At 33.1% G+C, this 22,573-nt stretch overlaps 1 protein-coding gene and 1 long non-coding RNA gene across 27 annotated transcripts; one reads left to right on the top strand and one right to left on the bottom strand.

The window, feature by feature from the left end:
• Positions 1-2,662: 2,662 nt before the first annotated feature.
• LOC112706302 (uncharacterized) lies at positions 2,663-5,189 on the bottom strand. Its single transcript, XR_003155722.3, has 2 exons — positions 4,378-5,189; positions 2,663-3,176 (listed from the first exon to the last, which is right to left on the bottom strand). It is a non-coding gene; the product is annotated as an uncharacterized lncRNA (long non-coding RNA).
• A 3,898-nt stretch (positions 5,190-9,087) lies between these two features.
• Positions 9,088-21,277, top strand: LOC112706301 (nuclear intron maturase 4, mitochondrial). Of its 26 annotated transcripts, none has more exons than XR_011864583.1 (9): positions 9,088-9,667; positions 9,747-9,844; positions 9,934-10,044; positions 15,601-15,720; positions 16,238-16,502; positions 16,897-19,306; positions 20,217-20,520; positions 20,633-20,747; positions 20,958-21,277. XR_011864583.1 is itself a non-coding variant. In XM_072200775.1 (7 exons), exons 6-7 carry the CDS (start codon positions 16,400-16,402, stop codon positions 19,212-19,214), a joined length of 2,421 nt encoding a protein of 806 aa, XP_072056876.1. In that variant the 5' UTR covers positions 9,088-9,667; positions 9,747-9,844; positions 9,934-10,044; positions 13,983-14,278; positions 15,601-15,720; positions 16,213-16,399; the 3' UTR covers positions 19,215-21,277. The 26 variants fall into 26 exon arrangements, 3 of the variants coding, with proteins under 3 accessions (XP_072056876.1, XP_072056874.1, XP_072056875.1); XR_011864582.1 differs by having other exon boundaries at positions 16,897-19,349; XR_011864577.1 differs by having other exon boundaries at positions 16,897-19,354.
• The last annotated feature ends 1,296 nt before the right edge of the window (positions 21,278-22,573 follow it).

The following is a 22,573-nucleotide window of genomic DNA, read 5'->3' as shown; positions in this document are numbered from 1 at the left end:
TTCTTATTCCGAATCCATTTTCAATGAAATTGTTAATTCAGTTTTTCTCTTATTTGACTATATTTACAACCTTTTTTCAAATTTTTATAAAATCACTTTTAATTCGATAGACACTTCTCTATACAAAACTTTGAAAATTCCTTATACAGTTTAAAAACTATTTATTTTTAATACCTTGCCTCTTCTTTTACTGGTTTACAAAAATATACTTACTTTAAATATAACCTTATTTTTCTAACAACTTGACTACAGATTTTATGCATATCTTTACTCGATTAGGTGCTTAGGTACTTTTCAAAATTCTTGAAAGAAAGAATTTTCGCTTTTATCCCCATTGATCTTCGTTTAACAAACTTCACCTAAATTATTTTATGCATAACACATTATTTATGCATTTGTTGTCCTTTTGAAAATATTGGGCTAATTCCTTAAGCTTTTATTTCTATGGATGTTATACTTGATTCTGTTTTTAATTATTCTTTTATATCTTGTGAGCGTTACCATTAATCTCAGTTTCCTTCTTTTGTGAATCTCATTCTTATCTGAGTCAACTTGAATTTGTTTCAAATTTTGTGCATCATTTAATCTCTCATTATTTTTACCAGAGTTCTTTAATCAAATATTCTTTTTTGATAATTTGCTATTGATGAGTTGAATTCCTTTTAGCGCATTCTAATCTTCTTGAATGTTCTTATGAGGTGGTAATTTCAGGTATACTCTCTGAGTTTTGCTTTGAACTTTAAAAAAAGTTTAGAATTCTCTTTGAAAAAATTTCAAATTAAATTTTTTTGTTACTTGATTGCAATCGAAACCATTTCTTAGATTTTGATAAAGTTGTTTTGAATTTTTCATGCACTTCTTTATACGAAACTCAAAAAACCTTGTCATGCGTACGCATCATTGGTGCGCGTACGCGAAGATGAACTTCTTCAGCCACTCGCGTACGTGGCAATTGGCACGCGATGCGGACCAGCCTTTCTATTTCGAGCACTCGCATATGCGGAGGTGACATGCGTACGCGAGATGGGCATTTTAACACCCATGCGTACGCAAAAGGGTGTTCGCGTATGCGGAACTTTTTTTTTTTGCTGAAAGTGTGTTTACAAAAATTTTTACCTCAAATTTTCTTTTTTAAATTTAATTTGACTTCTTCTTTTATCCTTACCATAACTTTTTATACACGTTTGTTTGGATATGAACTTTGAGAATTTTCGAACAAACATTTGATATTCTTTCGAGTTTTAAGCATGTTTTTGGTTAAGTTGTGCACCTAACTATCTTTCTAATTATTTGAGGAAATATTTTACTTTTGGCCAAACTAGTGTTCATTTTGTTTTAGAAACTCTACTTAATCTATTTCAACATGAAATTGTATTAAAGTAATGCCACTTTTATACTTTTGTTATTCTTTTGCAAAGTATTTGTTGCACACCTTTTTTTTTTGAAAACGTGAAATAGTTTTTGAAAAGTTTTTCATAGTTTATGAGCAATGCATTCGAAAGTATTCTTAATCCTACTCTTGAGTTATGTAAGCATTGTCTTTGGTTTTTGACACTCTTCTTCTATAAACCTCACACCTCTTTGACTCCTCTTGATTTTGTTCAAACTACTATACTGCTTTTCCTTTTATTGTTCCTATCAGACTTCTTTGATTCAGGGACCATTTTTGAGGTTGCCAAGTGATTTTTCTTCCGACACTATTCATTCCTTGTACATCCTTGATTACTTGTGATCCCAATAATCTTTTCATGTTCTTGCGGATATTGTCCTTATCGCTTGTCCTTTTCTAAGGTCTTGTATCCTTTTGAGTAAACTCGAGAATTGTCTTTATGTCATGTGCAACCTTTAGGTATAGTAATGCGATGCGTTAGTTCTTTAAAACGTAGTTTGTGGATATAGAAGGTGAAGCGGTAAGTGTTCAATGTTATGAGAAGTTGTGGAGTTTTGTTTCGCGCGAAATGGGCTTGCGGATGTTAGGCTTGTGACCAGTTATGGAGTTGGAAACTTGAAGTTCTGAAGTGGCACTACAAGAAAAAGTAATATTTGTAACAAAAAAAATTGTTACAAAAAATTAAAATTTTGAAACAAAAGGATTTTGTAACAAAAAAAGGGGTCGTTGCTGTATGTCCCGTTATAAAAAATGAAACTGTTGTAAGTCAAAGTAATATTTTTTAACATTTTTCTGATTAAAAAAACCAAAAGTTGTTACAAAAGTGATAACAAATTTTGATGTTCAAAATATTTTTTGTGACAATATATTTTTTTCTATCATAAAATTTTGTTACAAAAGCAAAATAATTATTTTGTAATAATTTTTTTAATACAAATTGCATGCATAATTCACCAAATTAATTTTTTAATTAACTGATATATTAACTATTTTACCGAGCAAGTCAACATTCATATAATATGTAAAAACATACCTAATTCAAATATGTTTCATTTAACTAAAATTGTTTTAAAACAAAATAACATTAGTGAGTACATTGATTAGTTCTACAAGTTATATTTCTTGCACAAGTTCAACCAAAAGTTAAAAGTCTAACATAGATTAGTATCTCTATGAATAAAAATATTCTTGAACCCTCAAGATAGCATGTTGTCAACAGTTTAACACTCCTGTAAATAAGAAAGACCAAAACAAAAAATTAGAAACAAGATATAACACTAATTTAAATTTTTTCCATTAACTTTTATCCAAAATATTTAGAAAAATTTTGCCAACCCCTAAAACTTTGATTTTCCACCGTTTATGGTTCCAACAAAAACAACCAATTCACTACTTAAATCTCCGCCAATGCACAACCAAATTTATCAAACCAAATAATAAGACATTTGTCATTTCTCAACCATAACACAAGTAAAATATGATAAATAGATCCATATACAAATTAAACTATACTAATAATATATGAATCATCTAGGAATATGTATTAAAGCCTTAAGCAATTTCAGGAGTATCTTTAATTGTCTAGCTTCTTTCGTTGTCAAAGCACGTTATGAAAGAGTTCACAACGGCTTGTTGAGCTTCCAATTGAGCTTTCACTCGAACTAGGGGATGCCGGGCTAGGGCAGGGACTGGAGCTGGGGCAGCTGGGGCTAGAGCAGGGGCTGGTGTTGTAGAACTAGATGCGGTAGCCCTTGTCAACCTTCGTGAGGCCATTATGTTATGCAATCTACAATAAAACTCACAGAGATAACATTAAAGAAATGAAATAATAAAATATCTACATCATTTAATACACAATTACAGAAAGAAAAGCACATCAAAATCTGTTTTAGAAATCAATAAGCTTAGTATCTTTCAATTTACATAACTTTTATTACAAAACTTCAATTAAACTAAATTTTAGTTTGGAGACTCCTAACTTATTTAGTAACAAGTGTGTCTTGGTTCCGCTATTCAATTCCAAGAGTTGCAAGCTTTGAAAGTTGATGCAAACTTTGTTGAAAACTGATTCTTTCTAACTTTGATCACCAATTTTCAAAAAGTCACAACTCTCCATCTTTAAGTACTAAAATTATGAAATTTTAGAGCAATAAACCAAATTAATCGAATTTAAAAAAAATGGTTTCGCTCTAAAACTCAGTTCGGAGGAGTCGCAAGAAGACAAACAAGTTGCTGCCCTATTTGAACTTTCTTCCAGGACAGATTTATTGACCTAAATTTAAAAATTCGCCATAAATTGTACATTTAACAAAAATGCTTCAAAATTTTCAGTCCAGTTCCCTATATTCCCAAGTTTAATCCAGACTTGGTCCCACACAATTCCGATCATCATAGAATTAGTTATAACTTTTCAAAGTTTCAGACTTCGTTTAAAAGAAATGAAGAAAATCAGATTTCATAATTTAACTTTAAAAAATCATAACTGATTCTCTAGTTAATACGAAATCTTTTAAATATGAATCTTAGCAACCATACTCATTGTAATTCACTTAACGTTTAATCTCATATTATTTCGATCACTATCGAATTGCTGATCTGCTTTTCAAAATTGCCGTTTATCTCAAAAACTAGATTTTCAACAAAAAGTTTAGCATTTCAAGATTCAACTTTCAGTACCTCTCAAAATTAAATCTCAAAAAAATCACCAACCAATTCCACCACCATTACAATATATTTAATAACCAACTCAACAGTAATCAACCAATATAATCCATCAAATCTAGCATTTACAACAATTATTTGTCAAACAATTCACAATCCACATAATCAATCAATAACAATGAATCAACAATTTCAATCACATTTCACAGTCATAATTCAACATCCATATAACCAATTAATTACTCATGATAATTAAACCTATTTGCAGTTATTCAATAAACTTTTGAGCATTCGAAAATTAAAATAATTTAAGTTAAAGCCCTTACCTCGATGTCACAAGCGCATAATTTAACATAACAACTCCCTTCCCTTTTAGTTTCATGGCAGTAGTGGCGACTCCCACGCAAAACAGAGGATTCAAATTAGATGGAAATTAAGAGCAATCACATCCCAGAATCAAAGCAGCAGTCTCAGACTCATCACGACAGCTCCAGCATTGGCTCTCGGCAGTAGAAGGTCGGCGGCACATTCTCTAGTGGCAATCGACAACGACAGTAGCTTCAAAGGGGACGAAATCGCAAACCCTAATAATCAGAACGAAAACTAGAAGCAAGAACAGAACAAAAACCAAAAGCAAAATAGAACAAAAACCAAGAGCAAGAATGCTTGCCTCGATTCATCTTCACAGTGGTGGCGAGCTCTCACGGCGGCGGCGAGGAGAACACCCACCAACGCGTTCTTCGACTCCCCCTCTCTCTTGGCCAGTCGTGGATCTTCCCTTCTCTCTCCCCTCTGCGTGCGACGGCGATGGCTACGACGATGGTGACGAGCCCTAGTGACGGCAACGATGAAGCACGACGGCGACAACCCTAGGCGACGACGATGGAGATGGCTTCATGCAGCTCCAATGGTGACGATAGCTTTGGGCAGCAACCCCGTTCACGAGCTCTTCCTCTCACCCACACGACGGCAGCAGCGGCGACAGTGGCACCCTTTCCGGCGCCATCCCCTCCTTCTCTTCTCCTTCCTCTTCTTCTCCGATTCTCCCCTTTTCCCTTCTGTCTTCTCCCTGTTTCCCGTTTCCTTTCTTTTCCCTTTCTAAACATAGCTTTAAGGATTTAGGGTAATAGATTTAGGAATTTAGTAAAATTATGATTTTATTTGGCAATTATAGAGTTAAGGTAAAATATATAGAGGTAATATAATAATAATTGTATAAAATATTTGAAATAGAATGACAATTTAGGATTCAAATATAATACTGTAAATATTAATTTCGAAACACATAATTTTATTAATTTATCAATGAGTTTAAATAATTATTTCTAATTTAAATCATAAAATGAATATTTTAGTCATTTTATAAAATACAGGTTAAACCTAAAATATTTATTGCCTAAATTAAATTATATGACATTTTATTATTTTTCTATTATCAAAACTTTAATTTTAATTTGTATAAAATAATTAATTATAATAAAAATTATACATAACTATTAATTATCTTAAATTTAAAGTATTTATAAAAGTGTGATCTCTCATTTTTAAATAACTTTTTTAATATATTCTCTTTTATTTCTATTTATGAAATAAATAATGTCTAAAATAAAATTCAAAATTTAGAAAATTCAACTTCATTTTGTTAATCTTAAAAATCTGATTATTAATAAAAAATATATATTATTTTTTAAAAAAATATAAAATAATATTTACCATTTTTAAAAATTAATGAATACAAACACTATGTAAAAAATTTTATTTTTTGAAACAAAATAAAATTATTTTGAAAAAAATATATACATAATTTTTTTATTCTTAAAGTATTTAACATTTTGAAAAAAAAATTTGTTATAAAATATATTTATATTTTGTGACAAACAATTAACTTGTTATAAATAATATTGAATTTTGTGACAAATTAACTTTTTTGTTACAAAATAATTGGACTTTTTGAAACAAAAAAGATATTTTGTTATAAAACAATTGAAATTTTTGAAACAAAAAATATTTTATAAAATATTTCGAATTTTTGCAACTTCTTTTTTTTGTTACAAAAATATTATAATATTTTGTAACAAAACACCGTTAAGTTACAAAAACTAACGTAATTTCAAGCAAAAAAAATCAGGTTGTTACAAAACATTATTCTTTTGTAATAATTACCAATTATTATTAAAAAATATTATTTTTTTTGTAATAATTTTAAATTGAATACAAAATTTTTGTTACAAATATTTCATTTTCTTGTAGTGTGAGTACGAGATCTGTGAGCGATATCCGTTGTTTAAATACCAGCCTGTTTTATAGCTTTTTTGCCTCACTAACTACCGCTTTGCTTTGTAAATGCCTATCTTGACTTGCACCCTATTTTATTCTTTAAAGTTTTTGTAAATCCGTGAAACTATATAATCTTTTTTAAAACTTAAAACTTATAGTTATTCGGGCAAAACACTAAAATAAGCCAAGGGGAAGAAATTTTTCCGTAAATCCGCCAAACCAAAATTTAGTTCATGAATCAACCAATGCATGTTTATATGTAGTTCGAATCAATTAGATTCGAACTCAATCTACACATAATTCGAATCATATTGCTTCGAATTATACACAAAACTCACACACACACTAATTCGAATCAACTTGATTCGAATTACACACATAAAATAATTCGAATCAAGTTGATTCGAATTACACCCTGATTTATTAAAAAAATTAATAATTTATTAAAAAATTTATTAAAAAATAATAATTTAAAATTAAAAAAATATATATTTTATTTCATGCATTAGAAAAATCTAACAAAATATTTAATTACGAGACTTTTTTTAAATATTAATGAGCTATCAATTCAAATTTCATAAAATACTCTTTTGTCCATTTTTAATAGCTCATGAATATTTTTTAATAAATTTTTTTAAATTATATAGTGAGATATTACATGATTCGAATTACGCATGGGAAGTTCAATCACTCTTATTCGAATTATACGGTGAGCAATTCGAATTCTATACAATACTCTTCTGCCCATTCTTGATAGCTCATGAATATTTTTTAATAAATTTATTTTAATTATATAAACCACAAAAAAATAATGCAAAATAATTTAAAAAATGACTTAAAAAATATTAGGAATACTATAAAAATTTGTAATGTTCTAATGATTTAGGTAAATACATGCATGTACACAAATTTTAAATAAAATACTCTAGATAGTCAATAATAATTTAAAAATTAAAGAAAATATTTTATTCCATCCAAAATAATTAAAAAATATATTTTATTTTATACAAAATAATTTAAAAAAATGGCTTAAAAATGTTACGAGTACTATAAAAGTTTGTAATATTCTAGTGATTTAGGTAAATACATGATAAAAATATATTTTCTTTAATTTCTAAATTATTAATGTCCTAAGTCATTACAAATTTTTATAGTACTCCTAACATCTTTTAAGCCATTTTAAAATTATTTTGCATAGAATAAAATATTTTTTTGTGGTATAATTAAAATAAATTTATTAAAAAGTATTCATGAGCTATCAAGAATGGACAGAAGAGTATTGTATAAAATTCGAATTGCTCACCATATAATTCGAATCAGAGTGATTGAACTTTCCATGCGTAATTCGAATCATGTAATATCTCACCATATAATTTAAAAAAATTTATTAAAAAATATTCACGAGCTATTAAAAATGGACAAAAGAGTATTGTATGGAATTTGAATTGATAGCTCATTAATATTTAAAAAAGTCTCGTAATTAAATATTTTGTTAGATTTTTTTTAATGCATGAAATAAAATATATATTTTTTTAATTTTAAATTATTATTTTTTAATAATTTTTTAATAAATTATTAATTTTTTTAATAAATCAGGGTGTAATTCGAATCAACTTGATTCGAATTATTGTATGTGTGTAATTCGAATCAAGTTGATTCGAATTAGTGTGTGTGAGTTTTGTGTATAATTCGAAGCAATATGATTCGAATTATGTGTAGATTGAGTTCGAATCTAGTTGATTCGAACTACATATAAATATGCATTGGTTGATTCATGAAATAAATTTTGGTTTGGCGGATTTGCGTAAAAATTTCTTTCCCTTGGCTTATTTTAGTGTTTTGCCCTAATTATTCGGCATTTGAACACACCCACACACACACATATATATATATATATATATATATATATGTATATGTCAAGATTTTTTTTCTTTTCTAAAAGATATTTAAAAAGCAGAATGCCAAGATTATGTGTTACCTTGTATATTATTTTAATTTTTGAGGACGAAAATTTTATAAGGTAGGTGGAGTGTAATACCCAAAAATTTTAAAAAGTCTTATTATAAACTAATTTTAAATTATATATTTATTTACAATTTTAATTTTCGAAATTATTTCATTGAAGATAATGAGAGACAACTTTAATTAATTAGATTTGATATAAATAAGTTTTTTATCCAAACTCTACAATTATAGATTATTTTTCTATTTTACAATTTAAAGTTTTAGAAATTCAAAAATAATGAGATTTGATTATTTAAATTAGAATTTTATCTAATTTTATAATTATTGAGTTATTTTATGTATTTAAATTATAAAGTTAGTAATTATGAAATAATAAGGATTTTTATATGATTTAATTCAACTAATATATTTATGATTTAATATTTTTAAGTTTTAAGAAAAAAATTAATTTTATTATTTTATAATTTCAATTAGAGTATTTAATTCCAAACCAAATAATATTTTAATACAATAAATAATATTTTAAAATAATTTTAAAAATTTAATTAGATTTCAAACTAAACCAAAAATCCCAAATTAAAAGGTTTGAATTTCATTTTAGAGAGTAAAGTGTGATCTTCTATCCTTGAATAGTTTTTTTTTTATATTTATTTTTGATCCTATCTGTAAAATCAACGGTGAGAGATCACACTTTACTCTCTAAAGTAAAATTCAAATTTTAAAAGATTCAAATCCAAATTAAAACCCTAACTCTAATTAAAATACATTTTCCCCCTTTGCCTAAGTAAAACCCTAGGCACCCACATTCATCAACAACCCACACACAAACAAAACACACGCGCACAACACAGCAGCAGCTGCTGAAAAAGAAAGAAGAAAGAAGGGGAAACGGAATCAGGGAAAGGGGGAAGAGGGAGATTCGAGAAGGAGAGGGTACCGGTGGAGGGGGGAAGTCCGCGCCGCCACCATCGCGTCACCGTCGACAAGCCTCGTCGCCGTCGCCATTGGAGCCGCTGTCGGGGCAGAGCCGCGGAGAGGGAGTAAGACGCGAAGGAGAGGAGGCCGCGGGTCACCGTCCTCGAAGCCTCCGTCGTCACTGTGTAGAGCCGGCGCCGTCGTCATCATCGCGGGCTGCTGCTGCGCGTGTCATCGCCGCCACCTCTGGGTCCGTCATCGTCGAGCAGAGCCGTGGGGAAGCCACCGACGTCGCTGACGAAGAAGAGGGGAAGCGCGAGAGGGAGCCGCCGGGGAGAATCGTCGCCGTCGCCGTTGAGCTCCTCCACCGCCGTTCGGGTCACTGGGAACGTGGCTGTGATCACCGGAACCACCATCGGAGTTACCGCTGTTTCAGTTCAGCCGTTCTTCCTTGTCTGGGTAAGCGTTTCGTTCCGGAACTTTTGAATCGGTAGTTCTGTTTTAAGTTGTTTAAGGATCTGAGGTTTTGGTGTCATAGGATCGGGTCTTGCATGCTGAGTTCTATGACTGTTGCGTGCGACATCAAGCTGCTGCGTCGATACCGGAGCTGCCACTGTTCTGTTCTCTGGTTTATTTGTAAGTACAGTATGTTGTTCCTCGTCCGGAACCTCTATAGTTGCTAATCTGTTATATGTTTCTAAGGTCTTTGCAACGTTATGCTTTAGGATTATGTTTTGGTTCTTGCGTGCCGTGATTAGAGTTGCCGAGGATGCGGCTGCCGCCGTTGCGGGCCGAGAGAAAACGGAGCTTTATTGTGTGGTTGAATCGCGAAAGAGGTAGGAGCTTTTTCTAAAAACTAATTTATTTTAAATTGGAATTGTTATAAACTGATATGATGTGCCAAATGCATTTATGGTGATTATGTAAGTCTTATGAATTGTCTGGTTTATCTTGGATGAATATGGTTGTCTGTTTGATTGCATTATTGACTGATTTTGTTAAATTGGAGATTTCTGAGTTGGTTTGATTTGAAATGATTTTGATAGTTTGAAAGTCTGAATTTTGTTTTATTGGAAACTGAGTTGGTCTTGAACCCCCTCCGGAAAGGGTTGAGGATTGGTTTGGTTGAGACTCGAAAAGGGTGGCAAAGTCTAAGTTTTAGGGGAAGTGCTGTCGAATTTTCTAAAATTCTAAAACTTTGAAAGTATTAAATCATAAAAATATCAATTAGTTGATTAAATCATATAAAAACCCTTATTATTTCATAACTACTAACTTTATAATTCAACTACAGAAAATAACTCAATAATTGTAAAATTGGATAAAATCCTAATTTAAATAGCCAAATATCATTATTTTTGAATTTTTGAAACTTTAAATTGTAAAATAGGAAAATAATCCATAATTGTAGAGTTTGGATGAAACTTTAATTTATATCAAATCCAATTAATCAAAGTTGCCTCTGATTATCTTCAATGAAATAATATCTGAAATTAAAACTGTAAACAAATATATAATTTGAAATTAGTTCATAATAAAACTTTTCAAAAGTTATGGGTCTTATATCTACAGCCGAAAATAAGCTACAGAAATCGATGTTATAAATAAATTTGTCCAGCCTTCTCTTGACATTTCCCCTCTGCCAAGTGTATGGTGGCCCTGAGAAACCCAAGAAATTCAGGTTACAGTTTTTCGTACAGCTAATAAATTTATTGGTGTCTTGTGAAAGATTAGAATTTCCCCCGGTATCTTCCAAAGTGACGACTGAGTTAAAATCTCTACTTAGGCACCAATGACCATTTATTTCCGTAGCTAACTCACATGGGAAAGAATAATTTTAATGGATCTTCCATCTGACCGGTGTTTGAAAGTCCAATACTAATGAACATCTGACTTGAACTGTACTTTCATCCGATACGACTTTTGATGGCTTTGTAACAAGTATCAAACTTGTAGCACCTTCATCTAGTTTTCCATTTGTATCACTTACATGCATTGGTCCCTGATCGATGTCTTCATCCTTTATAACGTAATTATTTGGATTTATGATGGAACCAAAATTATCTCACGTTGATGTATTTTCATAACAGGAAAACATTGGGGCAACACTTGTTGAAGGTGAAAAAAAAAAACATCCATAAATATGTTTGTGTATGCTCCACCTCGTAGAGACGTAGACCAACTACTTTAGGTTATAGATCAACATTGCTAGCATCAAGAATCATTGGATCACTAGCAATATTCTAATATGCTTTCAATTCTTCTTCTTTTGCTTTAGGAAGAGTGTTAGAGATATAATCATTTAAGTGAACCCAAATAAGGCTCTTGCTTTAAGAAGAGAGTTAGAGATATAACTATTCATCTTATCTTCCTCCTATCAGCTTAAGTTTTTGGGAGGAGTGATTTCATGACACTAACTCCTCTAGTTTACTCCATAGCCAGCTCTTATTTCCCACTTAAGGACTGCCATAAATTGCAATATGCCACTATGGTTCCCCTTGTTCATAGCTTACTCTCATGTGCACAAGTTATTTTTTAATTAGGACAGGTTCGATATTCCAAAAAAACTTATTCCAAAGGCACCAAATGCCTCTTACAAAACAATCCGCTTCACTAATACATTAGGAATCAACTGAAATTATCCCACTCTAATGTATTTTCATAACAGGAAAACATTGGGGCAACACTTGTTGAAGGTGGAAAAAACCCATTTATGAATATTTCCATGTATGCTCCACCTCGTGGACCAACTACTTTAGTTGATAGATCAATATTGATAGCATCAAGAATCATTGGATCACTAGCATTATTCTGATATGCTTTCAATTCTTCTTTTGTAAGAAAGAGTTTTAAAATTTCACCAAAAGATTTTCTCAAAGAAATATCAAAAGATAAAACCAGGAGAAAAATTCGGCTTTAAATCGCGCAAAAGAAGAACAAAATTTAAAATAAAATAAATTAACCGACCATATTTTTCGTAAATGTGTTTGAATTTGAGATGCCAATTCAATGCGTGTTGTGCGAGAGACTTTTTACCCGGGTAACTGACATTTGGGCAATACACACATTTGTAACGTGGTTGAAGTGGTTGTTCGGCGGTAATTCACACATAGTGATGGCTACAAGTGGTGGCAGGTTTTGAAATTCAGATTTGGTGCTAAATGTTTTGAGAAAAGAAAGTGGTGCTGAACGAAAAGAGAATAAAATTTGAGAATGAGTGGTTTCATGACATGGTATCAAATCTCTACGTTATAAAGGTCTAGAATTGATCCTTGGTGAACCCCAAAAGTAAAAAATAACATAAGAAAAATAAAAGTAGAAAGAAGGCCTATGAAAAAAAATCAAGCAAAGCCAAATAAAACACTTGTTTGAGGCGGAGTGTTAGAGATATAATCATTCATGTTGCCTCCTCCTATTAGCTTAACCTTTTGGGAGGAGTTGTTTCATGACACTAATTCCTCTAGTTTGCTCCATAGCTAGCTCCTATTCCCCACTTGAGGACTGCCATAAGTCGCGGTAAGCCACCCTGGTTCCCCTTGGTCGTAGTTTACTCTCATGTGCACAAGTTGTTTCTCAATTAGGACAGGTTCGATATTCCAAAAAGACTTATTCTAAAGGCACCAAATGCCTCCTGCAAAACCATCCGCTTCACTAATACACCAGGAATCTAAGCCTAGCTTTTTGATAGTTGCTTTGGATTTAGTCCCTGAAATGTGGGTTTCAAGAAGGAAAATTAAGTTAGTATGGAATCTATAGACAAGATCTTTAATAATAAGAGAACCTTTAGAGGTAGTTCCTCTAGAATTCCAAAAAATAATATTCATGATAACTAAAAATAGCGATAAGAAAATCCTCTTGATAAGACCCAGAAAATTAAGCCTCCATATAGGCTTATGTTCGGTGGAGACAAGCTCCTCTCAGCTTCTAGAGTTGAATTGAGTTTGCCTTGGTTTTAGATGTCCATCATATTTTTGTCCAGGTTTTGATCACCTGAATCTGGTGGCTCCTGCGGACTGCGGTCCTTCTGTACTTTGCTGCCCATACTCTCCCCCACCCATGAACTTGGATATAAGTGCAGTCAAGTGAGAGTCAGAGAGGTCAGTGATATGCATATAGGACTCCTATTTACTCTTGGCAATTTCTTTATTCAGTTTGAAAAATTGTCTCTAATAGTCTTGGTGTTTGACTTCCTTCTCTCTAGAGGCCTTTTGCTGCTCAACCTGAGGTTCTAAATTATTTTGCTTCAGCTCCGGGCAGCTTTTGGTTTCTCTTTGGCTTGTTTATTCTAGTTGTTTGTTTTGCTTTTTCTTGCTTATATCAGCATCATTTTCCTTAGTAATGACAAAGGCTTGTTTCTGTTTTTGTACATCTTTCACCATATTAGAATGGTTATTTTGCTTGAGAGGGATCTGTGTGTATTTTCTTTCCTTTTCCACAGATTGTTGAATGATTTTAGGTTCATTATGGGCCCTCTGACCCTCTTTCTCCTAATTTTCTGTTGCCAAAACTTGAAATCTAGACGTATAACCTCCTCTTTTTTTCTTTTGGAATGTCCCCTGTTATCTGCTTATCACTTCTCTGGTTTTTCTTAACTAACATATTCTCTGCTCCATCAGTAGCGATCCCATCAATTAAGACAAATTTCTTTCCTTTTTGAGGAATATTCTTTGATACTTCGATGCTAGGATTTTATTTTGCACGATTATCTGATCCTTCCTATTTTGTTAATCCTGATCATTATTCACTTTCTAAAATTGCTCCTTTCCTTTTCCAGCGTCTATTGTTCTACCCCCATCCTCGCCAGCCGCCGCTGTTGCTGCCACTATGGGGCTGCCTTCTGATAGTTCTTGATATTGACCGATAGGGGTGTACATGGGCTAGGACACACTGGGTTTGCCCTAACCTAGATCCGACCCGAAATATATACTGGGCCTATGCTAGGGCTGGGTCTGGGTTAGGGCAAACCCGGTGTGGCCCGGCCCATGTACATCCCTAGTGATTTGTTCTGCCCAAATAGAGCCTTTATTTGCTTGTGTATGATTAAACCTTGCTGCTTAATGACAGAATGAAGTAATTGACATTCTGGAGCCTTAATTTGCTTGTCATTTGAATTTAATTAAACACAAATGGAAGGATAAATGCCTTAGTTTGCTTCTGTTTTGCTTGCCATTTAGGTTCACTAATCCATCTTCATTAAACACAATGTAATAAGTGTCTTTCATATGATTGTTTGGCGTTCCTGATTTATCTTTTGTTCATGTAACTTGACTCCTTTATGGCTATGCTATTTATGACTGCTTGTTAAACCAACCATATTCGTGTCTTCTATTATTGTCTATGTTAATTTTATTAATTGCAATATATATTAGAACACACTGAATATTATTGTTCATTATTGAAAAGTTGAGAAGAAGAAACACAATCTCTGGAATCACTCTGGTCCCATTTTGGATTACAAAATAATAGTTTACAATCAAGTGAATTTGAGGAAGAAAATGAGTTAAGAAAGAAAAAGGAAGAAAGAAAGGTTGAGATATACATGATCAGATAAAGGGCATCCAAAAACAAATTGTGATGACTAAAAGATATATTTATATATGTACCATGTTGCTAAATGATAAAAAGGGAACAGATAGTGATGATGGTGATGTCTAGTTATGAGCATTAGATCCTGAATAAAAGTTCAAGTAGCATGTTCCTTTCAAAATGTCTCCTACCTGTTGACAGCTGAAAATTCAACAACAAAAGGAAGCCAATAACAGCTGCTTTCCCACCTATGAATTTGTTATTCTCAATAAAACCAAATCCCCTTGGATATTCATCAGCAAACATTCAACCTATAATCACAAACACCATGGAACTAATCAGTAGAAAGCTGAAATTTGCTTGGATCCAAAGCTAATTAACTATAGAAGCAAGATTTTAATGTTGTGAGTAGTACTCTGATTTTTCATTAGGGAACATGGAATTAATGTGAGTTGAAATTTCTGATCTTGTATGTACTCCAAGTTGATTTTAGCATATGCTACTTGATCTGTCTCTTTACTCCCCTCGGTTAGGTTTCCCTTTCAAATAAATGATTGAAATAGTGGAATCATTTTTAATTTTTTTTGTTTTATTTTTTTCGTTCCTGAGTTGATATCTGGAATTTTTGCTGAATTTGTTGCAAATAGAGATTGAAAGTTGGATCTTCGTTTGCCTTAGATTGAGGTGGTTATGTTTGTGAACTACTGAGTTGGTGCTATCTTATGAAATTATGGCTTGGTTAGAAAAATTGATAGCAACGGTGGCTCAACAAGGATAAATCATTTTGGCTTAACCTGTAGTAAAAAGTAAGCAATATTCACCATAAGTTCTAACTTTTTCCCTTATTTTGGCATATATATTTTTAGGTTGCCATTGCAATTGATCAAATGGATATCAATGGGCATGGTGATGCTGAGGAGAACGTGGGAGATGCTACAGAAATACAAATATAGTGCTAAGAATTTTGCACTCTAAAAAAACTATAGGTATGAGAAAAAAATTTCTTTTTGTTGTTTGTGCTAGAAATCTACCTGATTAGTGAACTCTTACATTATATATGCTTGAGGAAAACACAAATGGTATTTTAAATTGCATAATCATCCAATCTTGTTGATTTATCGATGTTAACCAATTAGGAAAACCAAATTCCTCTTCACTTTGAATTTGCATAACATAATGATTTGTCATTTGTTATGCTCTTCTCACTAAAATAGATTGCTCTACTATGCTTAATACATGTTCAGAATGTGAGTGACAATGGAGTGTTTGTAGGAGATATTGGTGATGATGAATAGGTGGTAATAAAAATGCAAACAATGAGTTATAAGATTCAGTACCAGATTTCTTACTTGATGGTCAAGCAAAGATTCAACAAAACTGTTTGGATTTCTCTCACACTCTTCTAACAAAGATTACACAATTTGTGCTGTTAAATGTTGCTTTTCTCCCTTCTCAGCTTAACGGACTCCCCTTTATAGAAAAAAAATGGGTATTTGAATGTAGGTAGGTTAGAAGATTTCATCTCTTAGCGAGACATAACATATTGGAGGACATTATGTTGTTGGGTTAATGACGTAATACCGATGGTTCTGCAAAAGAAACTGCTATACTTTCTTTGCTTTGCTTCTCTGTGTTGAGTTGCTATTGGACTACCCTTCAGAAAGCATGACCCTCATTTTCAGCGCAACCAAGTTTCGTAAATGTGCCATATTACTCCACAACCTGAACTTTGCTGCACCCACCTCTTGTCTTTCGCTTATGCTTCTTGGTAATAATATTTCTTTCTCACTCTTTTCTTTTATCGAGTTTAATTTCATGCAATAATATTGTGAAAAGTTTTACACGATCAACTGATCCAATTCATTTATTTAGACGATCTTTAAATAGTGTGAAAGTTAGTTATTTTCTCTAATGTAATGATATATTGAATGTTCTTGTAAAATATATTTACTGAAAGTGTATGAAAATTAAGTTCATTTTATTTAGGTTGCTTCTCCCAATAATAAAACATAGTAACTGAAAAAAATTGTCTTGCATCACTGCTCTCAAATTATGAAATTATATAGGCTATTGATAATGGAATTATCTAAAGAACTTAGAAATGCTTCAATTCATTGTATTTTTTTCTCGTGTAAACCCTAAGGACACGTCTATTGTATCAGGCAAACATGTTGGAAAAGCACAAGGGGCTTCTTATTCAACTGCATTACCAGGCAATGGTGGTTTCTTGAAAGACGAAGACTTTGGAAAATCAACGTTAGCAATGGACCTTGCTTCTCTCGTTGAGGAATCCTCCAAAATTCTAGAGAGTAAACCCAGGAGTAGGATGGAGTTCAAGAGATTTCTTGAAAACCGAATAAAGAAGAGGGTGAAGAATCAGTTTGTGAATGGAAAATTTCGTGGTCTAATGCAGAGCATTTCTGATGGAGAAACTCTACGTGATGCTTATAATTGCATCAGGATCAACTCTAATGTTGATGCAGAGTCAAGATATGACAGTTGCTTTCTCGATGACTTGGCAAAACAGCTCCAAGATAGGAGTTTTAATGCAAGTGCAAATACTTTCTTTGTCTCAACAAGAGGATCGAATGACAAACAAGTTCTGGTCCTTCCCAATTTGAGGTTGAAGGTAGTCCAGGAGGCCATCAGAATAGCTTTGGAAGTTGTTTACAAGCCACATTTCTCGAAGATCTCACATGGCTGCCGAAGTGGTAGGGGTTGTGCCACAGCATTGAAGTATATCCGCAAAGGGGTTTTAAACCCTGACTGGTGGTTCACGTTGCTTGTAACCAAGAAGTTGGATGCTGCTGTCTTGGCTAAGTTGATTTTGGTAATGGAGGATAAGATAGAAGATCCTGCTTTATTTGATTTCATTCGGAGCATGTTTGATTCTCAGGTGCTGAATCTTGAGTTTGGGGGTTTCCCAAAGGGACATGGTCTTCCACAAGAAGGGGTCTTGTCCCCTATTCTAATGAATGTATACCTTGACCTGTTTGACACCGAATTCCACAGGTTGTCAATGAAATATGAAGCTATATATGATGGAGTTGGAATGCATAATGATCAAGATAACTCCTGCTCCAAGTTGCGTGGTTGGTTCAGGAGACAGCTAGATGGTAATAGTGAGTGTATAGTTGAGAAGAATTCCAGCGTCAAGGTTTACTCTTGTCGCTTTATGGATGAAATGTTTTTGGCAATATCTGGTTCCAAGGATTCTGCTGCTAATTTTAAGTCCGAGATCCAAAGTTATTTGAAGGATTCTTTGTTATTGGATGTTGTTCAAACTGATTTATTGCCTTGTGAAGGACCTCGTGGGATACGCTTTCTAGGAACGTTAGTCAAAAGAAGTGTTACAGAGAGTCCTGGTGTAAAAGCTGTTCACAAGCTAAAAGAAAAAGTAGAGTTATTTACATTGCAAAAGGTAGAGGCTTGGAATTATGGGACAATTAGAATTGGGAAGAAATGGCTAGGACATGGTTTGAAGAAAGTTAAGGAATCAGAAATCAAGCATTTAGCTGATAGCAGTTCTATACTGAATAGGGTTTCCTGTTACCGCAAGTCTGGAATGGAAACTGACCATTGGTATAAACACTTAATGAAGATATGGATACAAGATGTTCAAACAAAACATGCAAGTGAAGAAACTATTTTATCCAAGTGTGTTGCCGAACCAGCTCTTCCGTTAGAGCTAACAGATTCCTTTTATGAATTTAAAAAACAGGCAGAGCAGTATATAACTTCAGAGGTAGCCTCTGTTGTTGAGCTTTTGCCAAATAATAACAGCTCATTGGGAAATATGATGACAAAAACTGAGATTATAGCTCCTCTAGAAGCAATAAAAAAGCGTCTTTTAAGATATGGATTGACCACTTCTAATGGATTCCCCCGTTCTACTAATTTGCTTATCATGCAAGATACAACTGAAATTATTGACTGGTTTTCGGGGATCATCATCCGCTGGATAAAATGGTATGAAAGCTGTGCTAACTTTAATGAGATAAAAAACTTAATATCAGATCAAGTTAGGAAATCTTGCATTCGTACTTTAGCGGTGAAGTACCGCGTGCATGAAACTGATATAGAAAAGCGGTTTGATGTAGAACTCAGCAGGCTTCCGTCAACACAGGATATGGAGGTGGAAATGACTAATGAAATGTCAGATACTCAAGCTTTTGAAAACGATGAGGCATTAATGTATGGAATTACTTACAGTGGTTTGTGTATGTTATCACTTGCAAGAATTGTGACCGAGGCAAGACCATGTAATTGTTTTGTCATAGGGTGCTCTTCTTCAGCACCGAGGGTCTATACTCTTCATGTTATGGAAAGGCAGAAATCTCCTAGTTGGAAGACTGGGTTTTCGACTTGCATTCATCCAAGCTTAAATAAACGACGAATAGGGTTGTGTAAGCAGCATCTGAGGGATTTGTATCTAGGATATATATCACTTCAGTCCATTGACTTTGGTGCATGGAAGTGAGTGTCCACAATTATACCAGAATCTTTATCAGGATTGGGTATTGGTCATGTATTACTTCAGTCTATTGATGGTGAAGAACGGGTAGAGATCAGGTATAAGATCAAGATGAATACTTATATCCAATTCTTTTAAAACGTAAGGTAATTCCTGTTCTCTTTTTGTTTTATTTTATTTATTTATGGTAGACAGATTCCAGGTCATTCAATCATATAATTTTTGTTTAATAAAGTTTATTTTAATTAATTTGACAATATTTACACACGAAGGAATCAGAAAATGAAAATGAAAACACAACCTGGATTTTTGGTGTCGGCTATAAGGAAATTTTATTGCCCTGCCAAGTGCCAATGTACATTAAATTATCATGTAATCTTTTAGAATTGCCTATATGTTCACTCAAAAGGTCTTGGTGTAGATTTCAAATTATGGACACAAGTAATTGTAGGTTCAGGCTGAGGATTAAACTTACCATATATAACAAAATAAATAAGAGAAAGCTTCTCATTTAACTTGTGACCAATTTTTCCTCTTTCTAGTGTAGTTTTTGCTGTGCATAAGTTGATTTTTTTTATATCATTGCCATTTAGTAGTGAAAACCAATCATGGACACCCTTTACGGGAAGATTAGGTTTGGAGTGTAATTCTGGACCAAAAGAACTTGATATTCAGTTTCTCCTTTAGTTAAACTTTTGTTCATTTTTCTTTGCTCGACCTAGTAATCAGGATTAATTCTTGGCTGAGCCATAATTTATAGAGTTCCTGAATTATTACTGTTTCATTGTTCTGAAGTCGCAGAACAAAATCTACTTTGATATGGAGTGAGTTTTCAGTTATTGTTCCACCATGAGTGATGTATTTTGCATGTTTTTCTGATGGTTAATCTTTAACAATGACAAGTTGGCATCTGCCAGTGACTTGATTTTGGAAATGATATTTTCTAACATGAGTTCTATATACTTACTGCTGTGATATAACTTATTCTAGTTTTTATTTCCATGATAGATATACATCATATACATCCTTGTTTAGCTGGGTAATGGCAAATGCAGCATGGTTTACATGTCCTTCAAGCAGTGCTTACCACATAACGCCATGCTGTTTTTCCCGTTAAATGAAGACATTCAGTGATTAGCAAGCAAGGATTGGAATGATTTGTTCCTTTCAAAGCTTGTCTATGTGGTTAGTTGTCATTGATCATAAGGCTTGCACCATTGGTTTTGGGACTTTCGGCCTTTTTAAAGTGTCTTATGGGATGCTGGGTGACTTGGTCTAGGACAATGCCACAATGGTTTCACCGAATTGTGTGGTAATATAGTCATAATTTTAGTAGTTGCCTTAAATTTTATTTACTTCGAAATATTTATCTGTCATGCTTATGCATTACCTTAGTTGACATTAATGTTCGGTATGTGAATCAGGCCTTCAGGGTAATATGTCTATAAATATTGGACATCTTGCTTATTCCCTTGATTTTTTACCTATAAATACTGCCCATCTTCTACAGACTGCATGCATGCTCTTTTCTTCTGCAAGGTGACTTGTGCTAACTTTGTTTGGATTGTTAGTTTCTTCCATGGTATTTTCTTCTTTTTTTATGATCCATGAATTGTCTGGTAAGATTTAGTCCCTTTCAACTAATTTAGTATGTAGTCTTGTTATTTTTTCTATAACAAATTTTTCCCCGTAATTGTTATTAAAGGTTATGCCAATTTATGCTTAATCAAATAGACAATTGGTTTGCAGATACAACTATGCTTTCTTGTGGGACTTGAAGAATGGAACCGTGGTGTGTGCTCTGCTCTTTGCTTTTATGGAGCTGAAATCGTATGCATGCCTGCCTCTGTTAGTGACTTGTGACGATGGAAGAGATTCATTTTTCTTGAAATAAAAGAAAAAATGCAGTTTCTCCGTTTCAAATGAGTTAGATGTATACATGTTAACAAGCATTTCCTTAAGTTGTTTTATATGCTATCCTTATTCGTAGGCACTAAGTATATACTTTTTTCTGTAGAAAAATCCGAACTATATGAGTGCTAATTTGATTCTTGTTTTCCGTGGCTCAAGTCTGTTTACAGTTTGCATGATATTAGTGCATCCATATTTGAACTTTGGACATTATGCATATTTACCCAACAATAATGCTCTACATCCATACAAAAATCATCTACAAAACAAAGGTGAGGGATTTTAAGCCCCCCCCCCCCCCCCCCCCCCTGAGAGAGTAATAGGCTCCCAATCTTTGTTTTGAACTAGTTTATTTATTAATTGAGATAGACGCTCAATACAAAGAACAAAAAGATAAAGGGATAGGGGTCTCTCTGTCTTATTCCCCTAGTTGGAGTGAAAGATTCTGACGGAGAGCCATTCCAAAGAAGGTTCATAATCGGTGTTGAGATGTAGTAGTTAGCAACTTTTATAATATTTTTTGCTATATCTGTGTCTCTGAGAATGTCCATCACATAGGCCCAGTTAATTCTATCATAGGCCTTTTCCAGTCTATTTTGATAGCCATAAGACCCTTCCTTGTTTCTCATGGTATGAACAATCTCTTGGGCCACTAGTATATTATCCAACTGATTTTGCCAGGTACAAAACTAGATTGGATGTTAGTGATCAGAATAGGCATAAAAACTTTCAATCTAGAAGCAATGATTTAGTTTATAAATTTATAGCAAATATTTCAAAGATTAATAGGCCTAAACTGTCCAAAATTTTCCGGTGAAGGAAATTTTAGAATAACGGCTATTAAAGTCTTGTTAACGTCCGTAATCGTCTCAGGTTCTTTAAAAACATCTTTCACCCAGGCTATAAGAGATGTCTCCACCACATCCCAAGTTTGTTGGTAGAGTTTGGCCGGAAGGCCATCATTATTCATTACCAGGAGCCTTCCAACTCCCCATCGAAAAAACATCCTTGATCTCCTCATTTGACACTTCTCTAGATAAAGTTTCGTAATTCGAGTCCTGTAACCTGGGAAAAAGATTAGAAATAGCAAAGGAATTATAATTCAAGTTAGAGCAATAAAGATTTTTAAAGAAATTAACACCCCAAGCTTTGAGAATGTCAACATGGTCCACCCATTCTCCATCTTCATTCTTAAGAGCTGTAATTTTATTTCTCTTCCTTCTCCCATTCGCCGTCAAGTGAAAGTACTTAGAATTTTTATCCCCAAAGTTGATAACATCACATCTCAACATTAGCTGCCAATAAGTTTCCTCCTGGGCAGCAATAACTTCATACTCTTTCCACAAATCTTTTTGTAATTTCTTCAAGAACGGGTTATGATTGAAGGAGCGTTTATTATTAACGCCCTCCAGCCTAAGAAGGATGCGTTGCTTCTTCTTAAAGACATGCCCAAA

This window comes from Arachis hypogaea, chromosome 8 (assembly GCF_003086295.3).
Source record: "Arachis hypogaea cultivar Tifrunner chromosome 8, arahy.Tifrunner.gnm2.J5K5, whole genome shotgun sequence".
NCBI classification, from domain to species: domain Eukaryota; kingdom Viridiplantae; phylum Streptophyta; class Magnoliopsida; order Fabales; family Fabaceae; genus Arachis; species Arachis hypogaea.
Note: the sequence above shows the minus strand (reverse complement) of the source record. Positions and strands in the feature narration are given on the sequence as shown.

Bases quoted from the DNA above. Each gene is read 5' to 3' on its own strand.
- LOC112706301 (XM_072200773.1), top strand. From the start codon at position 16,400: ATGACCCTCATTTTCAGCGCAACCAAGTTTCGTAAATGTGCCATATTA. The intron at 16,503-16,896 runs GTAATAATATTT...CTATTGTATCAG, and splicing joins TCTTTCGCTTATGCTTCTTG to GCAAACATGTTGGAAAAGCA.